Source organism: Hydractinia symbiolongicarpus, chromosome 12 (assembly GCF_029227915.1).
Source record: "Hydractinia symbiolongicarpus strain clone_291-10 chromosome 12, HSymV2.1, whole genome shotgun sequence".
NCBI classification, from domain to species: Eukaryota; Metazoa; Cnidaria; class Hydrozoa; order Anthoathecata; family Hydractiniidae; genus Hydractinia; species Hydractinia symbiolongicarpus.
In genome coordinates, this window is record NC_079886.1 from 21,675,025 (window position 1) to 21,698,858 (window position 23,834).

The 23,834-nt window shown below is 30.6% G+C and overlaps 4 protein-coding genes across 4 annotated transcripts in view; 1 reads left to right on the top strand and 3 right to left on the bottom strand.

Moving 5' to 3' along the window:
• The window catches only part of LOC130622319 (serine/threonine-protein kinase Nek10-like), an 83,589-nt gene that overhangs the window by 8,642 nt on the left and 51,113 nt on the right, over positions 1 to 23,834 (top strand). The gene's annotated exons all lie outside the window — the stretch shown is intronic.
• On the bottom strand, positions 2,472 to 11,899 carry LOC130622331 (uncharacterized). The gene is made up of 6 exons (XM_057437787.1): positions 11,461 to 11,899; positions 9,307 to 9,476; positions 5,355 to 5,463; positions 3,379 to 3,715; positions 3,127 to 3,172; positions 2,472 to 2,751 (listed from the first exon to the last, which is right to left on the bottom strand). Exons 1-6 carry the CDS (start codon positions 11,684 to 11,686, stop codon positions 2,485 to 2,487), a joined length of 1,155 nt encoding a protein of 384 aa, XP_057293770.1. The 5' UTR covers positions 11,687 to 11,899; the 3' UTR covers positions 2,472 to 2,484.
• Positions 13,150 to 17,256, bottom strand: LOC130622325 (uncharacterized). The gene is made up of 5 exons (XM_057437781.1): positions 16,178 to 17,256; positions 15,978 to 16,089; positions 15,505 to 15,667; positions 14,817 to 14,847; positions 13,150 to 14,637 (listed from the first exon to the last, which is right to left on the bottom strand). The coding sequence occupies exons 1-5, from the start codon at positions 16,589 to 16,591 to the stop codon at positions 14,017 to 14,019; spliced, it is 1,341 nt and encodes a 446-aa protein (XP_057293764.1). The 5' UTR covers positions 16,592 to 17,256; the 3' UTR covers positions 13,150 to 14,016.
• Positions 18,027 to 21,859, bottom strand: LOC130622320 (mucin-2-like). Its single transcript, XM_057437774.1, has 6 exons — positions 21,062 to 21,859; positions 20,816 to 20,988; positions 20,607 to 20,739; positions 19,662 to 20,100; positions 19,540 to 19,573; positions 18,027 to 19,192 (listed from the first exon to the last, which is right to left on the bottom strand). Exons 1-6 carry the CDS (start codon positions 21,318 to 21,320, stop codon positions 18,047 to 18,049), a joined length of 2,184 nt encoding a protein of 727 aa, XP_057293757.1. The 5' UTR covers positions 21,321 to 21,859; the 3' UTR covers positions 18,027 to 18,046.

Consider the following 23,834-nt stretch of genomic DNA (forward strand, 5'->3'; position numbering starts at 1 on the left):
GGTCAAATTTTTAATTTTTTTAAGCTCATTCTGTTAAAGTTCAGGACTGGGCAGCAAAAGTTAAATGTAAGCAAGATGATGTAAAACTGATTTTTGGAGTGTTCTATAAGTTAAGGTTTTAACCATTAAAAGCTCTAGAAAGTCTGATTTCTAAAAATGGTAAAACTTTTGATGGGACATCCCTGGAAAGAAATTTAACTGCAAGGAACCTAAAATAAGCTAATTTCGTAAAGATTAGTATCAGGCAGCAAAAGAACACTTTAAAGAAAAGAGTTTATTCCTGAAATAAATCAAATGCGGTCTTAACCATTAAAAGCCCTGGTATGGCTTATTTTTGAAAAAGCTAGCACTTCAGACTAGATGCTCTCAGTGCAGGCAAACCCTTTAACAATGTTTGCAAAGTTTTCCTTTCTGAGACATTTCTGATAATTGATTTAAATTTAAACTTTATTGGCTACAGTTTTGTTTTGAAACATAACTTTTTTTTTGCTAGAAGGTTGCCACTAAATCATAAAAATTAGATCTTCTCAAATATTTTGCTGCCCTTTCATTTTATTTTTCAAATACCATATTTACTCTAGTATAAGACTGGTCTTCTATTACTTGAAGACACCTCTCTGCTATAATTAGGAGGAGGCTAGTAATAATTTATTTCTAGAATAAGGTTTATAAGGTGAAATGAAATTAAAAAAAATCGATATCACATATCACATTTCGGGTAACTTGTACTTTCACTTTCTAAAAATAAAAATTTTTACTCAATATCTATGTTAACAATTAAAAAAGATTTTATTGGCTCAATGATTCTGCAATTTATCGTATTATAGGTAAAATAGCTCTTTCACTTAATTAAAATTGTAATTTCCTACCTCTGTTCCCAAGTCAATGATGCTACAAATCAACAGCCTAAATTATACTGTTTTTAATATAAGATGGGTCTACTATTAGTATTTGAGTGGGTCTTTTATCTATACAACAGACCTCTATGAGGGGGCTCCAATTAGAAGTGGGTCTAGTATTTGAGGGGTCTCTTATTAAAAGAAATACAGTAACTTTTTATTCCTACATTTTATATGACAACAATGTAATCATATGTTTGTCATCTCTAAGGACTGATAAATTATATCTCTTTAATAATATGTTTGTCATGTCTAAGGACTGATAAATTATATCTCTTTAATAATAGCCGTATTTTGTCTGTGTGTCCGGGAGAGCCGCGTCCCGTAACGGAATCACGAAATTTTTATAATGCGCACCAATACCAAATGCAATATATTTTTGTCCACTTTGTTGCAACAGGTGAATTTAAAGGAAGGGCGAACCTGTGGATTTTTCCACGGGCTAACGACTATCTCTTTAATAATAGCCGTTGTCTGTCTGTCTGTGTGTCCGCGAAAGCTGTGTCCCGTAACGGAAACACGAAATTTTTGAAATGCGCATCAATACCAAATGGGATAAATTTCTGTCCACTTTGTTGCAATGGGTTAATTTAGAGGACGGGTGACCCCGTGGATTTTTCCACGGGCTAACGACTAGTCTATATTATAATACCCATATGCGTCTGTCTGTCACGCAAAATGGTAACCGCAGTAGCGAGAAACATGAAATGTAGTTAATAAAGGATGGGTGAACCCGTGGATTTATCCACAGGTGACCGACTAGTCTACTTGATTACTGCAAGTTGCATTGAACAGCTTTCATGACATTTAAAAAAAGGAGCCTGGTTAACAAAACATGGAATGGTTTTTACATCTTTTTTCATTTAAGGCAATTGTGAACATTTCTTATAAGTGTTAAATGATTTATATTTGTGGAATCAGAAACTGTATAGGTGAACAATATTTACTATAAGTCAAAACAGAAAAAAATGAAAACAGGGTTTCTTGTACAGGAAGATATATTTGGATAAAAAACACACAATCCTTTACTACAACATGTAAATTGTTGAATGTAATTTTACCTTAAATATTTTAGAAATATCTGATTCATTTTTTATCACTCCTTAGAGGTGTACATTTGGGTTCTGAGTTAGGCCCTGTACACTTTATTACACTGCTACATTCTGTTTTACCTTCATAAAACGCAAATACATATATTAACAATAATCTTTATTGAATTTTCTGTAAGGCTGTGTAAGAGAATTGAAAGTTAAAGTGGTTGAAGTTGGTAACAGTTGGAGGTGAGGGAGATGTGCGCTTATTAAATTGTTTCTCATAATTCACTTCCCTGGTAAAGTTTTTAGTGGGATTTAATTAAATGTTATTTTGTACAGTATGGTAATTATGATGAAAAACAGCAATAAGTAATAATGTTAGATTGTCACATTTGCATCATATTTTAAATATGTATATAATGTAAAAACTGAATATTTTCTCTGTAAATCTATTTAAGTAGATACTCTTAATTTTATTAATGTATTTCTTTTATAAACATATAATACAAATTGCTATTGATCCAAAAAAAGTGTAGCAGAGGTAAGGCGAACTATTTTTTCAATTGTGCATACTCAGGGAGTTCTTCTGGCCTTGTTTCCTTTGGAAGTGCCGAAGCAGCAACACTATAATAATCATCTTCTGAAGTATTTGTTGTTTGATTTTTTTGATTTGTATGCATGTGAGAATATGTGTATGTGTAATCTGATTGGTTTTCTGGTACAAGCGTTTCATATCTCGGATCAAGTTGTTGATTTTCTTCAAGTGCAGATGGCTGAGATTGTGTAGAAACATATTGAGCATACATTGGTTGTTCCACCTGAAAAACATTGTAGTAATAATATTTTTAGTGTGCAAAATTAACCCAACGTTGTCTTCTTTGCCATTTTCTTTAAAATGACCAAAGTCCATAAAAGTGATAAATCAAATACAAAATTGCTTCACATGCTTATTATTTTTAATACCATAATAAAGGGTGTTTGCATAGTGATCTTACAAATTATTTTTCTAATTTCTAACAAACATTAACGTATAGACCCTCGGATATATTTTTCTAAATTATCTTAAATGAGCAAAACAGTTGCAGCAACTATGGTTTACATATGTAAGAAATAAATAATAAAAAGACAAAAAGGAATAGATAAATATTGATAAATATTAAGGATATCCTTCAAAACATTTAGACTATTCTCACCTGCTTGACCTGTGTTGTCTTTGAAGTTTGATTTTGATTTGATGCTCTATATATCACGTAATTTTCATTAAGAAGTATAAAAAAGAATTAAATTTTACTTAGCCATTACTTTAATATCACTTAGCATAACTTTAAAACATTAATTTCTGAGGTTTAGTCAAGGGTTCTATAAGTCTGTTTTCCAATGCTATATGTTTTAGTCTTGAAAAAGCATAATAACAATCATTTTCCAAACCAAAAACTTCAACTTACCTTCTTCGTATTAAATATGCAACTGTAACTAGAATTACCAGTAAGATGACTGACAGTACTGTTCCGATTATAATAGGAGTTTTTGAAGTTGATTGTACATTTTTTTCTGCAGAATAGATGGTAGTATTTGGAGGAGTTGTTGTTATACCTGGAGTTTTAATTTTTGTCACAGGTATGCTCTTTGTTGCTTGTTTTGATGTTTTTGATGATTTTGTTGTAGTGCTTGTAGTTGTTGTTTTTGTCGTTATTTCGGTTGTTGATGTTTTTGTAGTTGGTGTTAGTGTTGGTGTTGTTGGCTTTTTTGTTGGCAATTTTAGAATGTTTTCTTCTAATGGATCTATGATGCAATGATGAAAAGGCATACATGTGCTGTTATTTTATGACAATGTGATTTTTGAATATTTTTTTTATGACTAGTCCATTTATACACAACTAATTCTGCTGCTGATACTCCCTTTTTAGGAGCTTATGAAACAGCTTACAAAATTCTAAAGTTAGTGAAGGCAACCTTAATGCATTAAATTTGGTTATCATACCAAAGTGTGATATAAGCAAAAATAATCATAAAATTAACTGAAAATTACGTTCACTGATCATTTTTTATCTGTGCAACTAAAGTTCTAAATGCAACAATGTTCTGTTTAATTCTATAGAAACATTTAAATTTTGTTAAAGAATATTTAAAAAGCTACTTATGCAAAAAAACAAGTCTTTTAGGGGCACTATGAACGTGTATCGAGTTAAAAATATCAGCTTAATCTCTAGTAAAAATCATTTACATTTTTATATGCAATCATAAGCAATCATTTGCACTGTTTGTCAATGTTAATATCTTGATTTGGAATATAAAATGTAAAAAAAACAATAGGAATGTTGTACAGCTTAAGATTTTCAGTGTGCTAACTTAGCCTACTAGCAGCCCACCAGCTGTGGCGTTTTGTTTTGATGACAATCTAAAAACAACATTCACTCTCCAAAAAGTTTATAAACAAGGTTGTAAGCTTTTTTCAAGACGTTTAGAAAATCCTATTGGTTAAATTAGTAAAACTTTTAATAAAAAAAATAAAGTCCTTATGTTTATGATCAGGATTAATATGATTAGGATTATGATTAATATTTATTTTGAGTAGCATTTTTACACTGATCTGGTGATTTGTACTGATTTTAATAATGAATAATTCTTAAAGGGAACCCAAGGTATATAAAATGATGTTGGACTTATATTATAGAGCTTAAAAAGTTGGTTAAGAAGTCTTTTTAAATTTTTTAAAAAGCTCTTTTCGTTCTCAAGATGTTCACATTTAAAGAATTTCAGATTTAATTATGTTGCATAAATTCTGATGTCATATTTAAGTAATAGTAAATTTTGACATTTTTTGTCATCAATAATTTTAGACCTGTTAAGGTATGTGCAATCAAACTTCTTCAATGCGTAGATATTGTAAAGGTGAATTGATGAACATAATTTTTTTCTTAAAATGACACTGGTTTGCTTGTCACAGGCCTCTTAATTTTTTGCTGACGACCCCATAACTCGGGATCTTCATGTCGGTTTGCATTCAAATTTTGTAAGTGAACATATAGGCCCTATACAAGCTTACTCGAAAAATTTTTATTGCAAACCAAGTTACAGATACCGAGTTATTGGTTGTCCTGGTTGTGTAATATGTTGCTATGTGCATCTTCCACGCACTGAAACAGTAGTAAACATGAGGTGTAACAGGATAAAGGAAAGAAAGTTTTAATTTCTTCAGATAGTACATGCACTCTAGGTTATTGCACAGGTGCTGTTTTTTGTTTATAGGCCCGGACTTAAAATTATAAAGCTCTTGATGCTTGTACACATCTTCCAGGCTTGGTTTCTGTTTTATGATTTAGTTTTTTTCAGTAAAAAATAAATATAATAAAGAAATAATAAACAGAGGGATTTAGAGGTTACAATTTTGGCATTTATGACTGTTAATGTGTTTACTTACATTTTCTCATTCCTTCAATTTTTAATAGGACTGTTTTCGTAGCTTCATGGTCACAGTCAATTTTAACCCTCAATAAGAGACCCTGCCATTCACCTTGATTTGTAATCACCTATGACAAAAATATGCACAGTAATTTCAACAATATTTGTAATAAACAAAGCAATTTAACCTAATTACAAGAACGTAAATATTCATCAAAAATCTAGAAAACCTTTTTGTAGAACTGCAAATTTTTAGTGGCCTAAAAATTAAGAACTCTATCCCAACAGCTGTTACTATGTTACATTACTGACAAAGATACTTATGGCATTGCTTCAACTTGCTTGCCTGTCACACAAACTGATTGGAGTAACAACAGTATATTTTAAGTTTAACGTGTGTGGCACAAACCTGAAACATTAGGATTGGCCATTAAGTCATTAAGTCATTAAGTGCTAATTAAGATTGAACATTAAATGTTAATTAAGACTTATTGAAACATATTGCAGTACATCAGAAGGCATATGAAACCTTGTTCACATAGACAGATCATTTACTTTCTCATAGGCTGCGAATGTGTTTATATTTGGAAGAAGGCTCAAAAAAAACAATTGTTAGGAAAATTTTATTATAATTTTATATAATCATTCTCTTTTTCTAACTTATTTAAATTTCAATTGAGTGCTAAACATTGATGTTTCATTCTTCCTAATGGGAAAATAAACAAACAAATCAGAAATTTTCTTTTTTTTCCTAAATGGTGACGGAAAGATTTATTTAGCAGAAAAATGGCAAAAAAGAAACACCAGTTTGTGCAGTTGAGGGAAAATTTTAGCCTTGCTTTTAAAAAAATGTAAGAAAATCCAGGCTTACACATAAAATTGGTTTTCTTATAAAAAGGTTCATTCATTTATTTTAACAAGGGTGTTTTTCTGAGCTTTTTACAGTGGTCATATACTTTTCTGCTTTGCTGACTTAAAGAATGAGTGAAAATGTGTCTGATAATTAAAAGTATAATAATTCACACAACGTTTCTATTTTAATCCATTTCTTATGTGCAGAAGTTAAAAAGTAAATGACTAAAGAAAAATGAAATTAAAATTGCTCAGCGATCACGATGTCTGGACATTTTATTTTGTTTTTAGTTCTTATCGCACATGCTCACTTTTTTATGGTGGAGGAGTTACGAATAACTTCTTTCCCATCTCCTCTGTTCAACGAAAAAAATAAAAAGAGAAGTGGCAATAAGTCAGGGAATGTGAACCAAAAGTCTTTGAATAATTTCCTTTTTATTTTAGAAAAGTTAAAAAAAATAATTATTTATTAAATAATAAATAACAAAGTGTCGTATCTTTAACGAAAAACAACCTTAGGTTGTTACAAACTCAATGCACCATTCTTGCGCATAGACTCGGGGTAAGGGTAAGGGGGCTCAACGAGTACATTTAAAAATGGTAGCCTAGCGAAAAGATAATTGACGAGCGTTCAACAAGATGTTAGTCCCACAAAGAATATGGCTATAAATCATGGTTGTTTCCCACGCCGACCTAAAAGTTTTCGATACTAATTCATGGCTTGATGTAATACCTCGCATAAATGTAATAAAATGCTATTAACTGCATCGCATTTTTGCCCCACTTTTCAAAATCACTTCACATTTTCCGTAGTGCGAAGCGCTTATTCGAACCCTGTCTGAGTCTTCGTCGAGGAGATTAAAAGAAATGTTTCCCTCATCAATGTCAGATTCTGTTGGGTCGACAAATGTGTTGACTTCCATCTCATTATCTGGATCATTGATTAAGTTTGTTTGATCTTTTAAAAGATCTGTACCTTCACAGTGAATTGCACCATCTTCACTTCCATCTGTCTTGATGTTTAAGGCTCAGCCCTTGAAAGAATCAACAATGGGATCCTTGCATTTCTTTTTTTATCAGTCACGATCCATTCAACAACTTTGCTCATGGAGGCTGGCTTCATGTTTCTCCCCTCGATATATATTAGTAAATGCGATTAATGAGCCACTAATCATACATTTCAGAGATGTAACCTTTGAAGGATTTATTCTAGTAAACGTCTAGGGCCTGTATTTTGTACATCGACTTGGTACAAGAGCACTTTTAACTTCAAATGTCTTTCAATGACACTTTTACTTCATCGGTCATATGAGCTTCAAAGGTGTCCCACTCAAGAAGCCTTTTTCCAAATGAGAACGGTCGGATAACTTCCTTACACCACTCTATTGTAAGCTGCTTATTCAAGCAACCTCTAGCAGATAATACCATGACACATTTTGTTTTGAATTCTTTATTGAATGCAGCTGATTCCTGTTTGGCATCAGCAAAGAGAATGAATAGCTTCAACTTTGTACCATTGTCTTTGGTGGTAAGGCACACACTGACTTGACCTTTTACGTGGCCAGTAGTTTTCAGTATAACATATCTATTTGTTTATCTGTGGTCTTACCCTATCAGCCCAGATAGGTATGTCATCGATTGTGTGATATCAGAAGGATTGAAATTAGTTTTCATAGCCAATTTGGGAAGACGGATTTAACAAAAGCCATCCAATCTTTTAGTTAGCTGGGATGGATCCTTTTGAGCTGTAAGGTGTCTAAAAAATGTGTAACACATTTTAGTGTTTATCACCTTCAGGATTAAAGAATTTAATCAAATAAGGGTCTAACTAATGGCATTTGTGCTTACCTGCACAAGAGAGAATTTCTTTTCATGAATTTCTCCAACTAACCACGACTTGCAACAAACGAATCTTTCAGAGTGTTATCCTCACTACACATCTCATAAAATCGTGACTTGGCTTTAAACACGATAATCTTCTGAGAAACCTGAAGCATTTTGCTACGTCTCTTTAAAATACATTTTAGCAGCTATTCTTTTATTGTTGCACATCTGTTTTAATTTGACTTTGCGAACCTTATTACTTGCTGCTTAAATTTTAGAGAATATGAATTACGTTTCTTTTTCTTGTGGGACGTTGAGAATTGGCCACATTTTCGGTCAAGAGGGAGAATGAAATGTTATTTTGCTTTGCTTTGCTTGTTCGAATTAGAATATTCGAATGTTAGATTGTTCTTCAAATTTGAATATTTTTCATGTTTGAAAAAAATCATGCTTCTACACAGAATAAAATTTAGAAGTGTTGTCCCAATTCACCACATTTTTAAAGGTAACTGTATATCAGTGTTAAATGAAATTTTATCTGCTAAACCAGATTTGAGACATGGACATGTCTCTTTAGAGTTATCAAGTTTGATGGATCTTTTCTTAAAAGCTGATCGGACTGATCAGGCAAATTTCATAAAGTTTACTGTCATTGGAAAGCAGAAAAGGGAGATTGGTTTAGTTGTTCCTGTAGGATTTGACTGTTTACACCTGTAAACAAACTTCTTTGGTATTAGACAAGCAATTGAAAAAGAGAACAGAATAGTACAAGACTCTGGAAGGTCATCAAACAATGAAAGAGATTTACCAAAAATTTCCATTCATATAGCAAAAACAAAGCAGAAAAAAAAAAGACGCAAATATTTTGAAATGATTTGTTCTTGCCAATAGGGTGTTTATAATTTTGGTAATGTTCTCCCAATAACGTTCCTCTTAGGGACGGGAGCATTTATTTAATGTCTCGAGTTTATGGAGGGAGGAGGCGTTAATTAGAAGAAGTCTTAAAATGAAGGGGACATCCCCCAACCTACAAAATTCGATTTGACATCCTTTTGTATTTTTCTAATATTCGAATTATGGAATATTTTTAAAGACTGTAACAACCAATAGAGCATATTATAGAGTACTAATCGTTAGCCCGTGGAAAAATCCACGGGTTCGCCCGTCCTTTTTTTACAGCATTGCGTGCGTCTCGCTACTTGCGCAGCTAAGCTACCATTTTGCGTGACAGACAGACGGACGGGCGGACGGATGGATGGACAGACGTATACGGGTATTATAATATAGATACGTACTTCGAATGTTGTTTGCTGAATTGTAAAATAATGAGCGAAGTTTGTTGCATCCCAATATGCTTGGCCATTTTTGTAGTTCCATACTTCTACACCCATTACTCTATTGATTTTGCAGGTAAGATCACCTGACTTGCAACTTCCTGTTTGACACCTAAATATGTATGCTATACCTAAAAAGAAGATAAATTACTAAATATGACAATAGGGAAAAAATTGTAACAATAGACTTATCAAGTTAATTTTAAAGGCATAGACTTTGCTGTGTTATTTAAAATAGGACGGTCACGGCCTGTTTTGTTTTCTAGAAATTAAAATTATATTAAGCATAATTGAAATTTGGTAAATAAGATTGTCACATGTAAAGAAGATAATGTGGAGGTAGTTGATTGATTGATGTAAAACAAATTATTGCAAAATTATCACATTTCTTCTTGTTTGCAAATTAATTTAGGCTATGCGAAGTACCAAATCTCTTGAGTTTTCTAATGTAACACTACTAAAATCACACCTTAAGTACTTTGCTTTTGGTTATTTGTGCCTAAATTTACCTGAAAAAGTCTAAACGAATTTTTGATTTAACAAATGTGGCACCTTAATTTTATAAAAAGATTTATAAAATCCACTCAGGTAGAAGAATAAAGTAAAGAATTATTTAAATTTTTTTAACTGCTGCTAATAATCACCGTCCACATAAAAAATGATTAAAATTTTTTAGTTTTGTAAGAAGACTAGCGTCTTGAATAACCTAGAAAATCCTTGAAAATTTAGTCCTGGAAAACCTGGAAAATAGCATAAAGTTTAGCAAAAAGTTTTGGAAAAACAAATCTCTATAATCTTGCAAAAGTACTTTTTAACAGCTCTTCCATTTGTTCTTTCTGCAGTTGCATGGTTTTTAATTTGCATTATATACGGTATTACTAGACCCTCATGTAATTTTATTTTCCAATATAAATTAATGTAAGGCTGTCTTTACGTGAGCATGACGAAAATCCGGAGAGTTTAAGCACATTGTATTGTTAAGACTCCAAGAAAAATCTTGTGTTTAGTATCAGGTCTTCTTTAAATGACTGGTTGCTACATTTTTGTGGCAGCCAGTTTCAAAATGTAAACGACGCAAAAATTTAATACTATTAGTATTATTGTTTTATTAGGCTGCAACCCCAGACATAAATTACTGGAAAGGAGGACAGAATTTCAAAGTTTCTTAACTATACAAGCAGTTTTTTTTATGTAAATAACATGCACACTCTGAACTTGATAACAATTGTTTTGTCAATTCACAGTAGACTTACAACTTAGGATCTTAGGTTTGGTTAGATCCAAATCTAAACAGTATTTATTTATGACGGTGCCAACACGCTCTAATAGATCTTTCCGGTTTGTTGAGCAGATTTTTTAATAAAGCGGGCATTATGGAATGTGCAGATGGGGCGCTTTTTGCATAGTTTATTTTTTTATAGAAATGATGCTGTTTGGCTATTGCTATCTATCTTTGGAATTTTTTAGTCAATTGGCTGAGAAAGTCCTGGAATTTTGTTTTTGAAATTTGCTCCACACCCTGTTGTTGTCTCATAATGCATAGTATCATGTTTTTATATAAAATTTTAAGAAATATTCCATTGCTTTTCAAAGAACTATTGTGATGGTGTAACATCCAAATAACTAAAATGTTTACCAAGAGCTATACTTTCTTCATCTTGCTGAAACTGTCTATTATTATTATTATTATTATTATTTTTATTATTATTATTATTCCATGTAGACCATTTTCAGAAAAAAAACTTCAATATACTGAACTATAATAAGTAACAAATGTTTGATAAGTAAAAATTGAAAATTGTGGAAACAAACCTGCTTAGCCATTATTTTTATTGTATGTTAAAGATCTAATCAATTACTTTCTTTTTTAATCCCTATAGAATTTCAAGTTTTTGGGTCATCCCACGCATGGCTTTTCTGCCACTAACGTCTTACATGACATGTATCACAGATAGAAATTTTCTAAACATAAAAACTTTATTAGTGTTTTAAAAAAAGGTTTTGTGTTCTTAATCTCCTTAAAAGTAACCAAAATCTACTTAAGTCTTTGTTTGTTGCAGCAGTAAGAGCTCATAGCACGATGGTTGTATACAAATTTATGAATTAGCCATTTACCTGTTATAGCACTATAACATGTTCGTGTTTTGAGTGTTTCGTCCATGTAAAACGTTGGTGTGCCTTCACCACATATACAATTTTTTCCATGTACAGTGTTTGTCTTATAGTCACATGTGCCAAATCCATTAAACACATCCCTTTGACTTCTATTCACATAGGCAGTTTCTAAACTTGCCTTCAATGTGATTAAATCAAATATAAAAATCTGCAATAGGATGAACATGTTTAAATGACTTCAAGTTGATTCATTAACACAGATACTCTGTTCTTAGATTTGTTGATGTTAATTGATTGATTGATTGGTTGGATTTCTCTGAAATTTTAAAACATGACTATTTAACAAATCAAAAGTTTATAGTCATGTACCACGGCTTACTTTTACTTTCTATGTAGGTATATCTGTGAAAATATTAGTGCTGATGGCTTCATATTTCACAATTAGTTGGTTTCTGTTTCTGTTTACTTAATTTAACCACTAGTCATATTTGATGACATCACCTGGGAAAGAATGTTTTACAATAGTGAAAGTTAATGGTTATTAGATTATAGTAGGAATTAATGACTGTAATTAACCTGATTTGTGTACAAGCCTTATGACAATATCTTGTCTGTCTGCTTGCATCAGTGCTTTTAATTTTCCTTTTCTGGTAACTTTAATAAACCAAGTGAATTCTAAGTAAAGTAACATGTAACAAGTAATATGTTAAAATGAAAGTTCTTTGATTCAGTGTGTCAAGAAATATTTGGTCAGCCTGCTTTGTTATTAAAAAAACTCTTTTGTATTTTGTGCCAGCTTGGTTAGTAGTGTCCATTAGTTATTTGGGAAATGGGAGGAGTGTAAGGCAGTACTTATGAAAAATAATATCATTACATTGAGGGTTTTTATAACAAAGTACACTGTGTATTTCAGCTGGTGAATAAAGATATTAAAACATTGCATTTGTTCCAATAGTTACACAAATTAAATCCTATAATATAACATTGGCCATTAGAAAGGCTATTTAACATAATAATAAAATTTCCATACTGAAAGAACTAACAATTAGGTATCAATGTGTACAGACATTGCTCACACTGCAGGGGAAAATAATGTTATTAAAATTTAGCTACTTTAAGACTTAGTAATAGTAATGGTAATAAATGTACTGCTTTTGTTCCCTTTTTGCACAGTACAAAAGATAAGATTGACAATTATTTCTGGAGCAACTAAAATATGTGCTTGCTTTTTTATGAAACAAGGAATGTATTATTTTTATTTGTTTTTTGTACCATAAGTTGTCCATGCCATCATCAAAAATTAACACTCTTCCTCTTTACATAGGAAACCATCTAGATAGACATTCTAATTCCTTTTTAATGTATATTTTTTAAAATTGACAGGAAGAATGATATTCTTATACTAAGTAAGAGCATGTGTAGCTATAAAGAACAATCACCAGAATAAGATGAAGATAAAATAAACAACTGTGATCAGCATTTTCTTTCAATTCCACCCACTATTCAGTATTAAGTATTTCCTGGGCTCCGCTTTGTTTACCTTGACAACAGTGACAAGAAGGACATGGCTTGTCTCTTTTAACTTAGGAAAATAACTTTGGGAGTTCTGTAGGATCTTGCCTCTATCCAAAAAACTGTAAAACACCATAGGCGAAAATAAAAAACACAGAAGTTTTGATTATGTTAATTTTTTTATTATACAGTGCAGATTACATTTAGAATACATTTTCTAACAATAACAAAAATTGGTGCAAAAAAGTTTTACCACTATGATTTGAAGATTGATGCTTGATGAGATACTTTAAAGTGAAAAGTAAACCGGGCATTGTTTGTTTCTTTTGTGTGTGTTATTTGCCACTATAGATATACTGGGAAAAGAAATTATTAGAAGTTATCTTTTCATAAAATAAAAAAAAGAATTAAATCTAACAGTTCTATTTTTTTATCTATATATTAAAATTACATTTCCTCTGTATGAGGTTGTTTAAATGTTATTTAGATAATAGTTTTTCTTGGCACCAGTGTATTTTTTTTTAACTGAGAAAGAATTAAGTTGAACAGTAATATGCAAAATAGTATCCTAGTGAACTAAAAATCAGAATTTATAGTCTTAAACACAAGTTGTTCAACATAAGGTGGTTCCTTAAAAGGGTATTAAGCTGGAACCCTCCATCTCAAATAAGGTGGCCTTTTGTTCTACTATACATCTTTCAAGAGCTGGTATTTTTTAAAAACAGAAAATTACTGTGTCTTGTGCTTTTTTATCAGGTAATGCATGGGATTTTCATTGTTTCAAGTTATATGTCTACCATCTTCCTAGCATGCCTTTTGATTATGTTTTTTGCTAGATCAGTAACCACACCAGCTCACGATAAATGTTAATTGCATGCAATGTATAATTTTTATTTAAATTAAACTTTTCTTATTTATATTTAAAGTTAGAGAGAACTTTTAAATTCAAAGACCATGAGAACTTATAAGTTTCTGTTACTTCTATTCTATGGGCTCATATATATTTATTTATTTAGAAAAAACTATTTCCACATTTAAGAAAGTTTAATTTATTGGAGCATAATCATATGGATTTTGTTCTTTCCCATTAGTATTTGTTTTTTGTACCTGTGCATATTCTTTGGTTACGTTGGGTTCTACGGATGCTACTATACTATAATAATCTAGATTGTCATTTTGATTTGTTATTACATTGTCTTCATTTGGTTTGTGGTACTCATTGATTTCTTCATTGTTTCCTATAGGTTTTTTTACTAGCGCATATTCATCGGTTACGATTGGTTTTGCGGAGGCTGCCGTGCTGTAATAATAAGTTGAATCATCACTTTTGAAATTGGTTTCTATATCTGTATTTTTTGGTTGATTATGTTTTTCTACTTGTGCATAGTCTTCAGTCACTACTTGTTTTGCAGATATCGCTGTACTGTAATAATTTGACTCCTCTTGTGAGGGATTATGTTCTTTCAAAATAGATTTGTATGTATTTGTTGTGTTCATACCTAAAGCATAATCAGTTGTATTGCTATGTTCTGTTGGATTTTCACTTGCTTGAGCATAAATTGTATCGCTTTGATTTTGTGTTTCTTTTTCTGTTTTTGGAAATTTTGCCGTGTTGAGCATTATTTCATTACTTGGTGTTGTGGAGTATTCAGCATATAGTGGTTCCTAAGTACACAAAAATGTTTCTTTTATTGTAAAATATAGATAAAGTATAGATTTGATTTAATTCATTCAATCTAATTACATGAAGCTAGGCCGGGTATGTATTGAAAGTACTATTTAACTATTTAATTGATTATACAATGAACTATTATAGAGCATGACTCTTGCAATGAAATTTTTACCTTGTGTTCTCCTCTGGGTGTGTTTCTTCTTCTAAACATAACAATAATTTTGTTAACATAAATTTCATTCTCAGTTTGCTTTTTTGTTTCTGGCATGAGATCGTGTTTGGCATTGATTGTTGTTTACTGTGACAATATTTTTTTTGAAATTTATAAAGAAATGGTACTAGTTGTAAAAACATTTTGATATAATTTGCAGCAGTTTCTGCAATTGTCTTTAAAGGAAGTAGAAATAAAAAAAGTTAAAACTCATAATTGAAAAAAAGAATTTTTTTATTTGATTTATCCAAATTCATAATTTGCCTGCTTTATACAGGTTTCATTCTCTCTTTTGGTGCTGAGATACTGCTCGTCTTTACAATATCTGCTTTGTGCTGCATATGAGGTTTTTTAATAGGTGACTTAATAATCCCTAATTTTGTAGAATAGAAAATATTTTGAACTGGTTTGTCTTCACAGGAGAAGAGCATACTTAAATTATTTGATTTTGGCTTTTACAGCGAAGTGGCAGGCGTTTAATATCTAAACGTTGGATTGTCATTTATCTTATGTTTTACTTTGGTGAGTCATTGTAGGAGTTTGACTGATTTTACAGACTAAGAAGAAACTGCTTGTTTTAGACAGTTGCCTGCTTTATTATCTAAGTAAATTGTTACTGTTAAAATAAAATATATTAGCTATGTCATACCGTTTTCTGACGCATACAACAATTAATACCATGGCAGAAATAGCAACTATTGTAGCAACAATTATGCCAATTATGATTGGTATTTTTGATGGAGAGTTATCCACATTAAGTTTTTGGGTTGTCTTTGTTGAAACTATACCACTAATTGATGGTGGTAGAGGATCTAAAAAATAATATGTATTATAATACGTGTATGCGTCTGTCTGTCATGCAAAATGGTAACTGCAGTAGCGAGACACATAAAATGCGGCTAATGAAGGACAGGCGAACCCGTAGATGCCGACCTGTGGATTTATCCACGCGTGAACGACTAGTAATTTATATTAGTTTAACCAAAAAGTATTGCGTTGATCATGGTGGCACATCTTGTGTAATATATTAAATTATTAGAGGTCCATTTAAAAGAACAGAAACTTTGATGAATGTCCTAACAAAGTGGTCATAAGTATAGTATCATAACATGAGTTACATACATTTTCTTTTTCCAATAAATTTTACCAAGATTGTCTGACTATTTTGCTTTTGTTGACATGTGTAATCAAATTTCACAAGCAAACCACCCCATGAATTTCGATCCTTCAGTACCTAAATGCCAATGAATACTCTCCATTAATTAATGGAAATGTTTTTTAATAGAAATGTTTTTTTTACAATGTATACAAAAATTTCTTACAATTGATGTTTTTTCGATCACCAGCATGTTAGTTACGACATTAAATGACATCCATACCCCAACTCCTCTATAATTCCATATGTGTACTTTTGTTACTTTTGGTATGTGACAATCATTTATTTTTACTTTATTGTGTCTAACCCCACAAATAACATGTTTAGTTTTAGAATTATCAAGGTTCCTGCAAGCAGCTATTGCTTGTTTAAGTTCTATATCTGATGTAAAAGATTGCTTGGTATCACATTTGCAAACCTCTCCTTTTTGTTCTTTATAAAACGTATTGTTACATTTCATACCATGAATTACATCTGAACTTTCTTTGCGTTCGATAACAACACCATGAACTGGCAGATATATAAAATATAACAGAATTACACATAAATTAAGCAAGTTCATTTTTTTTGTTGAAACCATGGTGAAGTTTTGTATTTGTGACTTAAAATTGTTGTGTGTTTAGTTTTACAGTTTTTAATATCAACTTTAAGTTTCGTTAGGTTCACCTTTAATCTAGATAAATAAAGCAGTTAATAAGAGTGACGTCATTGGTGTTTTTAAAGTAATAGCCTGGTTTTTATATGCTATTTCTTACAAATAACAACAAAATGTATTGGTTTTCAAATTAATGTGTAATTGATTACATGTTTAGAAAGTAAAACATTTAAAACAATGAATGTTTAAAAAAATGTTTAGACTTTTTCTCCTGTCAACAATTTGAGTAAAATTGCCAAAATACTTACAGAAATCTAAACATCTCTGATATTTATTTCAAAGTAGTAGTGGTTTAACCCCTTTCTTGAGAGAATTATTTTGGAAGACAATTTTGGGAGATTGTGTAAAGAACATTGTACATTGTTGAGTTAAAAACAATTATCATCATTCTCGGCTTAATATGACGAACTGGGTATAGGGTACAAAGTTAAGTTTTATTGGGATCATTTTCTCATAAAATGCATATTTTTTTCACAAATTTTCTACTATGTTTTGTTACAAACGTGTTTTACAATATAAGATAAATACTAGAGTTGATTTCAAGGTTAGTGAATTATCTGCATTGCTATGTAAGTAATTGCACTATTACTTTCACTAATTATGCATGACATCATTAAGTCGGTTTGTTGTTGATGATGTTTTTGAAAATGTTTTTTTGACCACTTAGTTTTGCGCTTTTAATATGCAGTTACTATAATTATGCTCAATAACAGCAGTTTCATGTTTTAGAGCTAGCTCATGACGTCATAATTTTGCATAATTAGCGAAACTTCCATGACATATATCCAGAAAACCAATAAAGATTTTTCAAAAAAATAAGAAAGATTCTTATATAACTTTAAGGCTTATCATTAAACTCAACTTGTTTTTTTGCGGGACGTAAGCTTTAAATATTATTTCCTGTGTTGTAAAATTTCAACTTTTTCTTATAACTAAAAAATGAACTTCAAAAATTGCAAAAGGGAAGAAAAGATGTAGAACACCATGTTTCTTGCTCACAAAAATTAACAGCAGCTTTCTGCATATTTTTTCAAAACTACTTTTTGATTAAAAGTGTATTTGGCATCATTAGAAACAAAGTTACCCACCAAAAAAAGTGGTATTTACTTATTTACTTACATGTTTGTTTACTCAGAAAAAAAACTTCACTTAAACTACCTAATAAAAACTAATTACAACAGCACTATGGCTTAATATCCTTTATTGTCTAAACATGAAAATATTGATCAATAGTAGGCATCCACATAAGAAGTTTTTCAGGTAAGAAATACTAATTCTAATAAAAACAAGAAATTTGTGTGTGTAGTGTAAAACTTTCTTGGAAGGCTACCACTTCTTCTTTGAGATAGGTAATGTTTAAGTTAGTTTGTGTTTATATTTTTATTTTGCTTTTACTTTCCTGTATTCATCCGTAACGATTGGTATTGCACTTGCAGCTGTGCTGTAATAATTAGGATCTTCATTTTGGTTTGTTGTTGTGTCATTCTCACTTGGTTGTTGATAGTCATTCATTGATTCGTCATTATGTTTTTGCACTTGTGCGTATTCATCAGTTACGATTGGTATTGCACATGCAGCTGTGCTGTAATAATTAGGATCTTCATTTTGGTTTGTTGTTGTGTCATTCTCACTTGGTTGTTGATAGTCATTCATTGATTCGGCATTATGTTTTTGCACTTGTGCGTATTCATCAGTGACGATTGGTATTGCACATGCAGCTGTGCTGTAATAATCAGGATCTTCATTTTGGTTTGTTGTTGTGTCATTCTCACTTGGTTGTTGATAGTCATTCATTGATTCGTCATTATGTTTTTGCACTTGTGCGTATTCATCAGTGACGATTGGTATTGCACATGTAGCTGTGCTGTAATAATCAGGATCTTCATTTTGGTTTGTTGTTGTGTCATTCTCACTTGGTTGTTGATAGTCATTCATTGATTCATCATTATGTTTATGCACTTGTGCGTATTCATCCGTAACGATTGGTATTGCACAGGCAGCTGTGCTGTAATAATCAGGATCTTCATTTTGGTTTGTTGTTGTGTCATTCTCACTTGGTTGTTGATAGTCATTCATTGATTCGTCATTATGTTTTTGCACTTGTGCGTATTCATCAGTTACGATTGGTATTGCACATGCAGCTGTGCTGTAATAATCAGGATCTTCATTTTGGTTTGTTAATGCGTTGTTGTCACTTGGTTGTTGATACTTATTCTTTGATTCATCATGATGTTTATGTACTTGCGCGTATTCATCAGTGACGATTGGTATTGCACATGCAGCTGTGCTGTAATAATCAGGATCTTCATTTTGGTTTGTTTTTGTGTCGTTTTCACTTGTTTCCTTTTGTTTTTCTGCCTGTGTATACTCATCAGTAACAACTGCTTTCTTAGGGCTGTCATAATCTGTCTTAATCTTTTGTGGTGAAAATGTTATGTTGTCTTCTTTTGGTGTAAGATGAAGAATATTCATATCAAGATTTTGGCCACATGTTTTACTTGGAATATATTGGGCATGCAGTGGTTCCTATTAAAGATAAAAACTTTGTTGAATCTGCAATTCTTCTCAATATCATGAAATATTGTACAACATTATGTTGACTTATCAATTGCATTTAAATTCAGAGTTTAGAAATTAAATTTAAATTTATTGTTGATGCAATTGCGAGAAAAAAGGTAGTAGCACAATAATGTACTTTTTGTAAAAGTTATTTCTCCTAAACATATTAACATTTGAAACCTTTCAAATGTTTATGCTTTTCTTGCTTTTTCTTATAAAAATTTTAAGGTTAGATTCTTCGACTATGACAGTGTTAGATTGATTGTCGCCCCCACCAACAACAGTATACAAGGTATTAACACTAATATTTCTACCTTGGTGTCATCTACAAATGTCGTTCTCTTTTGTCTAAAGGAAATAATGATCATTTAAATAATTATAATAGACATAAATACTGCGTATGCTGTTGCATTACTAGCGTTTTCTTGCAACTAACCTCCAAATAAAACAGAAGACCAAAGCAACTAGTATTAGTATCACAACAACTATTATCCCAACAATGATTCCAATATTTTGTTTGTCATCATCATTTCTTTTGTCTTTTACCACTGTTGTTGTGTTTGTTGTTGTTGTTAACTTGTTATGTGCTTGTTTTTCTGTTGTTGTTGTTGTTGTTGTTATTGCTGGTGTTGTTGTTTTTGCTGTTGCTGTTGTCGTTGTTTTTGTCGTTGTTGTTGTTTTTGTTGTTGTTTCTGTTGTTGCTGCTGCTGTTGCTGTTTTTGATATTGTTTTTGTTGCAGTCACTGTTCCTAGTATTGTTGCGTTTTTTTGTGTTGTTTGTGTAAGCTTTGTTGTTGATGATGATGTTAAGAAAGTTTGTGTTGGTTTGCTAGTTGATATTGAATGTAACCCAAAAAGCTCACTTGGTAAAAGATCTAAAAACAAGATCCTTTTTTAGTTTTGCCATTTATTTGGGTTAAAAAAGCATTTGTGGTTCAAAGCTGTCACTGACTGAATAGGAAATAAATAAAAAATAAGTATTGTTTTAACATTTTAAACATGATAAGATTATGTTAACTTGACATTGATTTATATAACCATGTTCCATCGTTTTGAAAAAGTGTTTTAAACTTACAAAGCTTAAATAGCAAATATTTTTCAAAGCATAAACCTTTTATAAATGTACATAGCATAAACACGTTTTTAAGAAAACATAGGAATAACTTTACAGAGGTTCTTGAAATATAATTTTATACGATTTTATCTCTTTGCGATTACATTACATCAGATTGGAATGTAAATTAAGTAGGTGTGGTTGTGAAAATGTAACAGCACTATTATGTATGCCTTTGTTATTTTTGTGCACGCTAATTTTGCGCGCTTGTACAAAAATTAAAAATTGTGTAAAGAAACGTTTTTGGCAATTTTTAATGTTACTTACATTCTATATTTCCAGTGAATTTCACTAAACAACTTCCAGTGTTATAATATGTGATATCAGTTGAAATATTTGTTTTACAAGAATACAAAAAATGAACAAGCAGTCCATCCCATTTCTTTCTTTTTGTGATGGTCTATAAATTTAATGTAACAACTAACTGTAAAAAATTCCTACTTTTATTGCATCAATTTGAAGAAGGAGTTACTTACAATGTTTATTGCATTTGTTTTTACAGCATCTTTCATTTCTGCATATTCATCCCATCTACCAACGTTATGAGTCACATTCCAGACAAAGATTTTTTCAATTTTGTTTAATTCACATAAATTAGTTTTGATCTGCGTTGTTACATTGTTTACAGTTATAAACTCATGCTTAATATCTAAAAGTAAAAACGATATTAATATTTTAATGTACATAATTATTCATGCCATGAAATATGACTATATATTTACCTGGGTTCTTTCGAATAGATTTATCATAGCATCCTATTTGATGTTTTCCATATGAACTGAAGGTTGGTTGGGTATGAAAACATTTGCAACCTCCATTATCTTCATCTTTGTAAGAATATCTACTTTTATTGCATTCCAATCCTGTAAATGTGTCTGGTCCTTCATATCTCTGAACTCGAATTTTTTGCTGCAAGAATGTATTTAAAAAAAACAAGCATAAGCAAATATACACAAGCACATTTAACTTGCTGTTGTTCATTTCACAGTTTGAAACACCACCTGTATTTTCTAATCCCTGCTCGAGAGTGAAATAAGCAAATTTATAATTATTTAATTTATTCTCCAGTAAAGTGAAACGAAATTATGTTTTTGTAGCTATGGGTTAAGGACCAAAAGTGAAACCTAAAAGTTGTACAAGACTTGTTTGGTTAATATCTTGAAGTTTTTTGTTTTTTTACAATTTATTAAAATGGTGCAACTGTTTTTAATCTGCATTTTTAGGCCAAATAAGTATGTTTCTAAAATTTTGGAACAGAATGTTTTCTTTTTACAATTGTATAATTTTTGTATAATAAGTTTCCCTTTTGTACAATAATCAAATAATAATTTTCACTTTTATTGTTTTTTATGTAGTTTCGTTTAGTATAAGGAGACATTTATAAATAGCCCTATTGTCTGCTATGTGAGACTTCTTGACGTGAAAATTGCATGACATTAGAATTTTTTTATATGTCGGATACACTTAGATTAATTGCTCTGAAGTTTATAAAATGAAACTAGAATTATTTTACCTAATATTCACTCAAAGCGACGTTTATAAATTGAATACAAAAAATAAAATTTAGAAAGAAAAATAATATTTAAGAAGATTATGGAAGGCAAGGCATTATTAGAATTTTTCAAAACATTGTTGAGATTTTACTTACTGTGCTATATTTCCCATGTGGTGCTATTATTATAAAAAGAAAGACAAAAGGCCAACCACTGAACTAATCGAAATTATATGACTACAAAGTTCACAAAAGTTAGCATAGGATTTACAGTGTTTGGAAGAAAATACTTGCCATAAGCTTTGTTAAGAAAAGTTGGCAACATAAGTTTTGTAACCTTAATTTATAATTTATTATATTTGTTACTTTAATTAGATGAGAAATAGAGTGGATTCTTCCTAGGGCATATAGCTAGTCTTTATTATTTGTTTTTAGCTTACTAAATTTCAGTCCCACCAATTTGTTTGCTAGTTTACCAGAGAAAAAATTGTGTTTTTTCGTAATTTGTTTAATTGCAAATATCTTAAAAAGTATTAGAGCTATGACAAAACTTTAACCTTTTTAACTTGTAAGTTAGAAAACAATTTGATACCAAGAAATATTTCTATGACGTCATCATCTGCATCTGGTAAAAACGTATGGCTTTTTCAGATTCAAAACTCAAGAAAATGTATAAAGGAAAAATATTACTCCAAGTTTTGTGTTGAAGAAAAAGCTACAACATTATATCTCCCATTTTATTTTCTGCACCATCAATATTGATATCAACGATCTCACTGAATTTTGCAAAGACTTCTTTTGATGACATTTGTTCGGCAATTTTGAAATCTTATATAATTCACTCGTTTTGTTTGTTTTTATAGGGTGCTAGAATCCTTCTATTTATGTTGAAAAAGTGTTTAAACTATAAAACATCGGTAAACATAGAAAACGCTATTCATGGCTGAGCGATGACAGGGAAAAATGATTAGGTTGTGGTCATTGTATGGTGGTGACAAGGGACTAAAAGGGTTAATTCTATTTTACTGCAGGGATGTAAAAAAATCAATTTCATGCTCTTAAAAGTACTTAACTTTTTTTTACTATAGTCATAAAAATTATTTTTACTGTATTTCACCTTTCACTGTCTTTCAACATCTTGAATACTAGAAATGCCAAGAAGTTTTTGAAAAGTCTGTTAGAGAATAGCACCTTTTACACCATAAGAGGACAATGATTTTGTTAAATCCAAAAGAAGGAAATATCAAATCAATTAAAACGATTTTTAAATAAACATATTTTTAAGAATTGTTTTTGGATCATCCTATTAAAATTAAGATAAAATGAATGAACACTTTAGTTTCACTTTATCACTAATGGTTACATTTTCTGTTTGTGTTTACACAGTATGATTCAATTTAGGCAAAATTTGTTCAATTTTAAGGACCACAGGTTGTCTGGATTATTTCTGATCTCTAGTGACATTTATAATCACACGATACATTGCATTACCATTGCATTGGATGATTAACTTTGCAATCAGATTTTTGTCTTAACGATTTACTACATCGCAACAAGTAAAGGCATGAGATTTATATCTTATTCGCTTGGTTTTGTTTTCATATTGGTGAAATTTTTTTAGAAGTTCGCCTTTAAAATTTGTTGTGTTGTAAGAAACAAACAAACAATTAGATGTATAAATTTTTGTTCTTTATTGACTTCTTTACTTGACTATACCAGATGCTGTTTTTAAATTCATGTATAAAATAAGCAAATTAAAAAGTATAATTTTATTTCCTCACATTTTATATATTTTTAGCTTAGAATTATTTTTTAATACTCATTTATAATCATTGCAAAGTAATTGGGTACTTCAGAAAAAGATAAATCTAATCAAGACAGAAATATAATTTGCTTATTTATTCTCAATTTTAAGATATGCAACAAGTATGTTTTTAACAATATTACTGCTATTTGTTCAAGTTTCTAACTGTTATAAGAAAAAAACAACACTAAATATTAAA

Coding starts and splice junctions, on each gene's coding strand:
- LOC130622331 (XM_057437787.1), bottom strand. CDS start 11,686: ATGTTCATCCTATTGCAGATTTTTATATTTGATTTAATCACATTGAAG. Junction 3,716..5,354: donor AATTGAAGGAATGAGAAAAT/GTAAGTAAACAC, acceptor ATTGCATCATAG/ATCCATTAGAAGAAAACATT. Junction 2,752..3,126: donor AGACAACACAGGTCAAGCAG/GTGAGAATAGTC, acceptor AATGTTTTTCAG/GTGGAACAACCAATGTATGC.
- LOC130622325 (XM_057437781.1), bottom strand. CDS start 16,591: ATGGTTTCAACAAAAAAAATGAACTTGCTTAATTTATGTGTAATTCTG. Junction 16,090..16,177: donor TGATCGAAAAAACATCAATT/GTAAGAAATTTT, acceptor ATTGGCATTTAG/GTACTGAAGGATCGAAATTC. Junction 14,848..15,504: donor GTTGTATGCGTCAGAAAACG/GTATGACATAGC, acceptor TGTTATGTTTAG/AAGAAGAAACACACCCAGAG.
- LOC130622320 (XM_057437774.1), bottom strand. CDS start 21,320: ATGAACAACAGCAAGTTAAATGTGCTTGTGTATATTTGCTTATGCTTG. Junction 20,989..21,061: donor ATCTATTCGAAAGAACCCAG/GTAAATATATAG, acceptor TTTTACTTTTAG/ATATTAAGCATGAGTTTATA. Junction 19,193..19,539: donor CATTTGTAGATGACACCAAG/GTAGAAATATTA, acceptor TATCTTTAATAG/GAACCACTGCATGCCCAATA.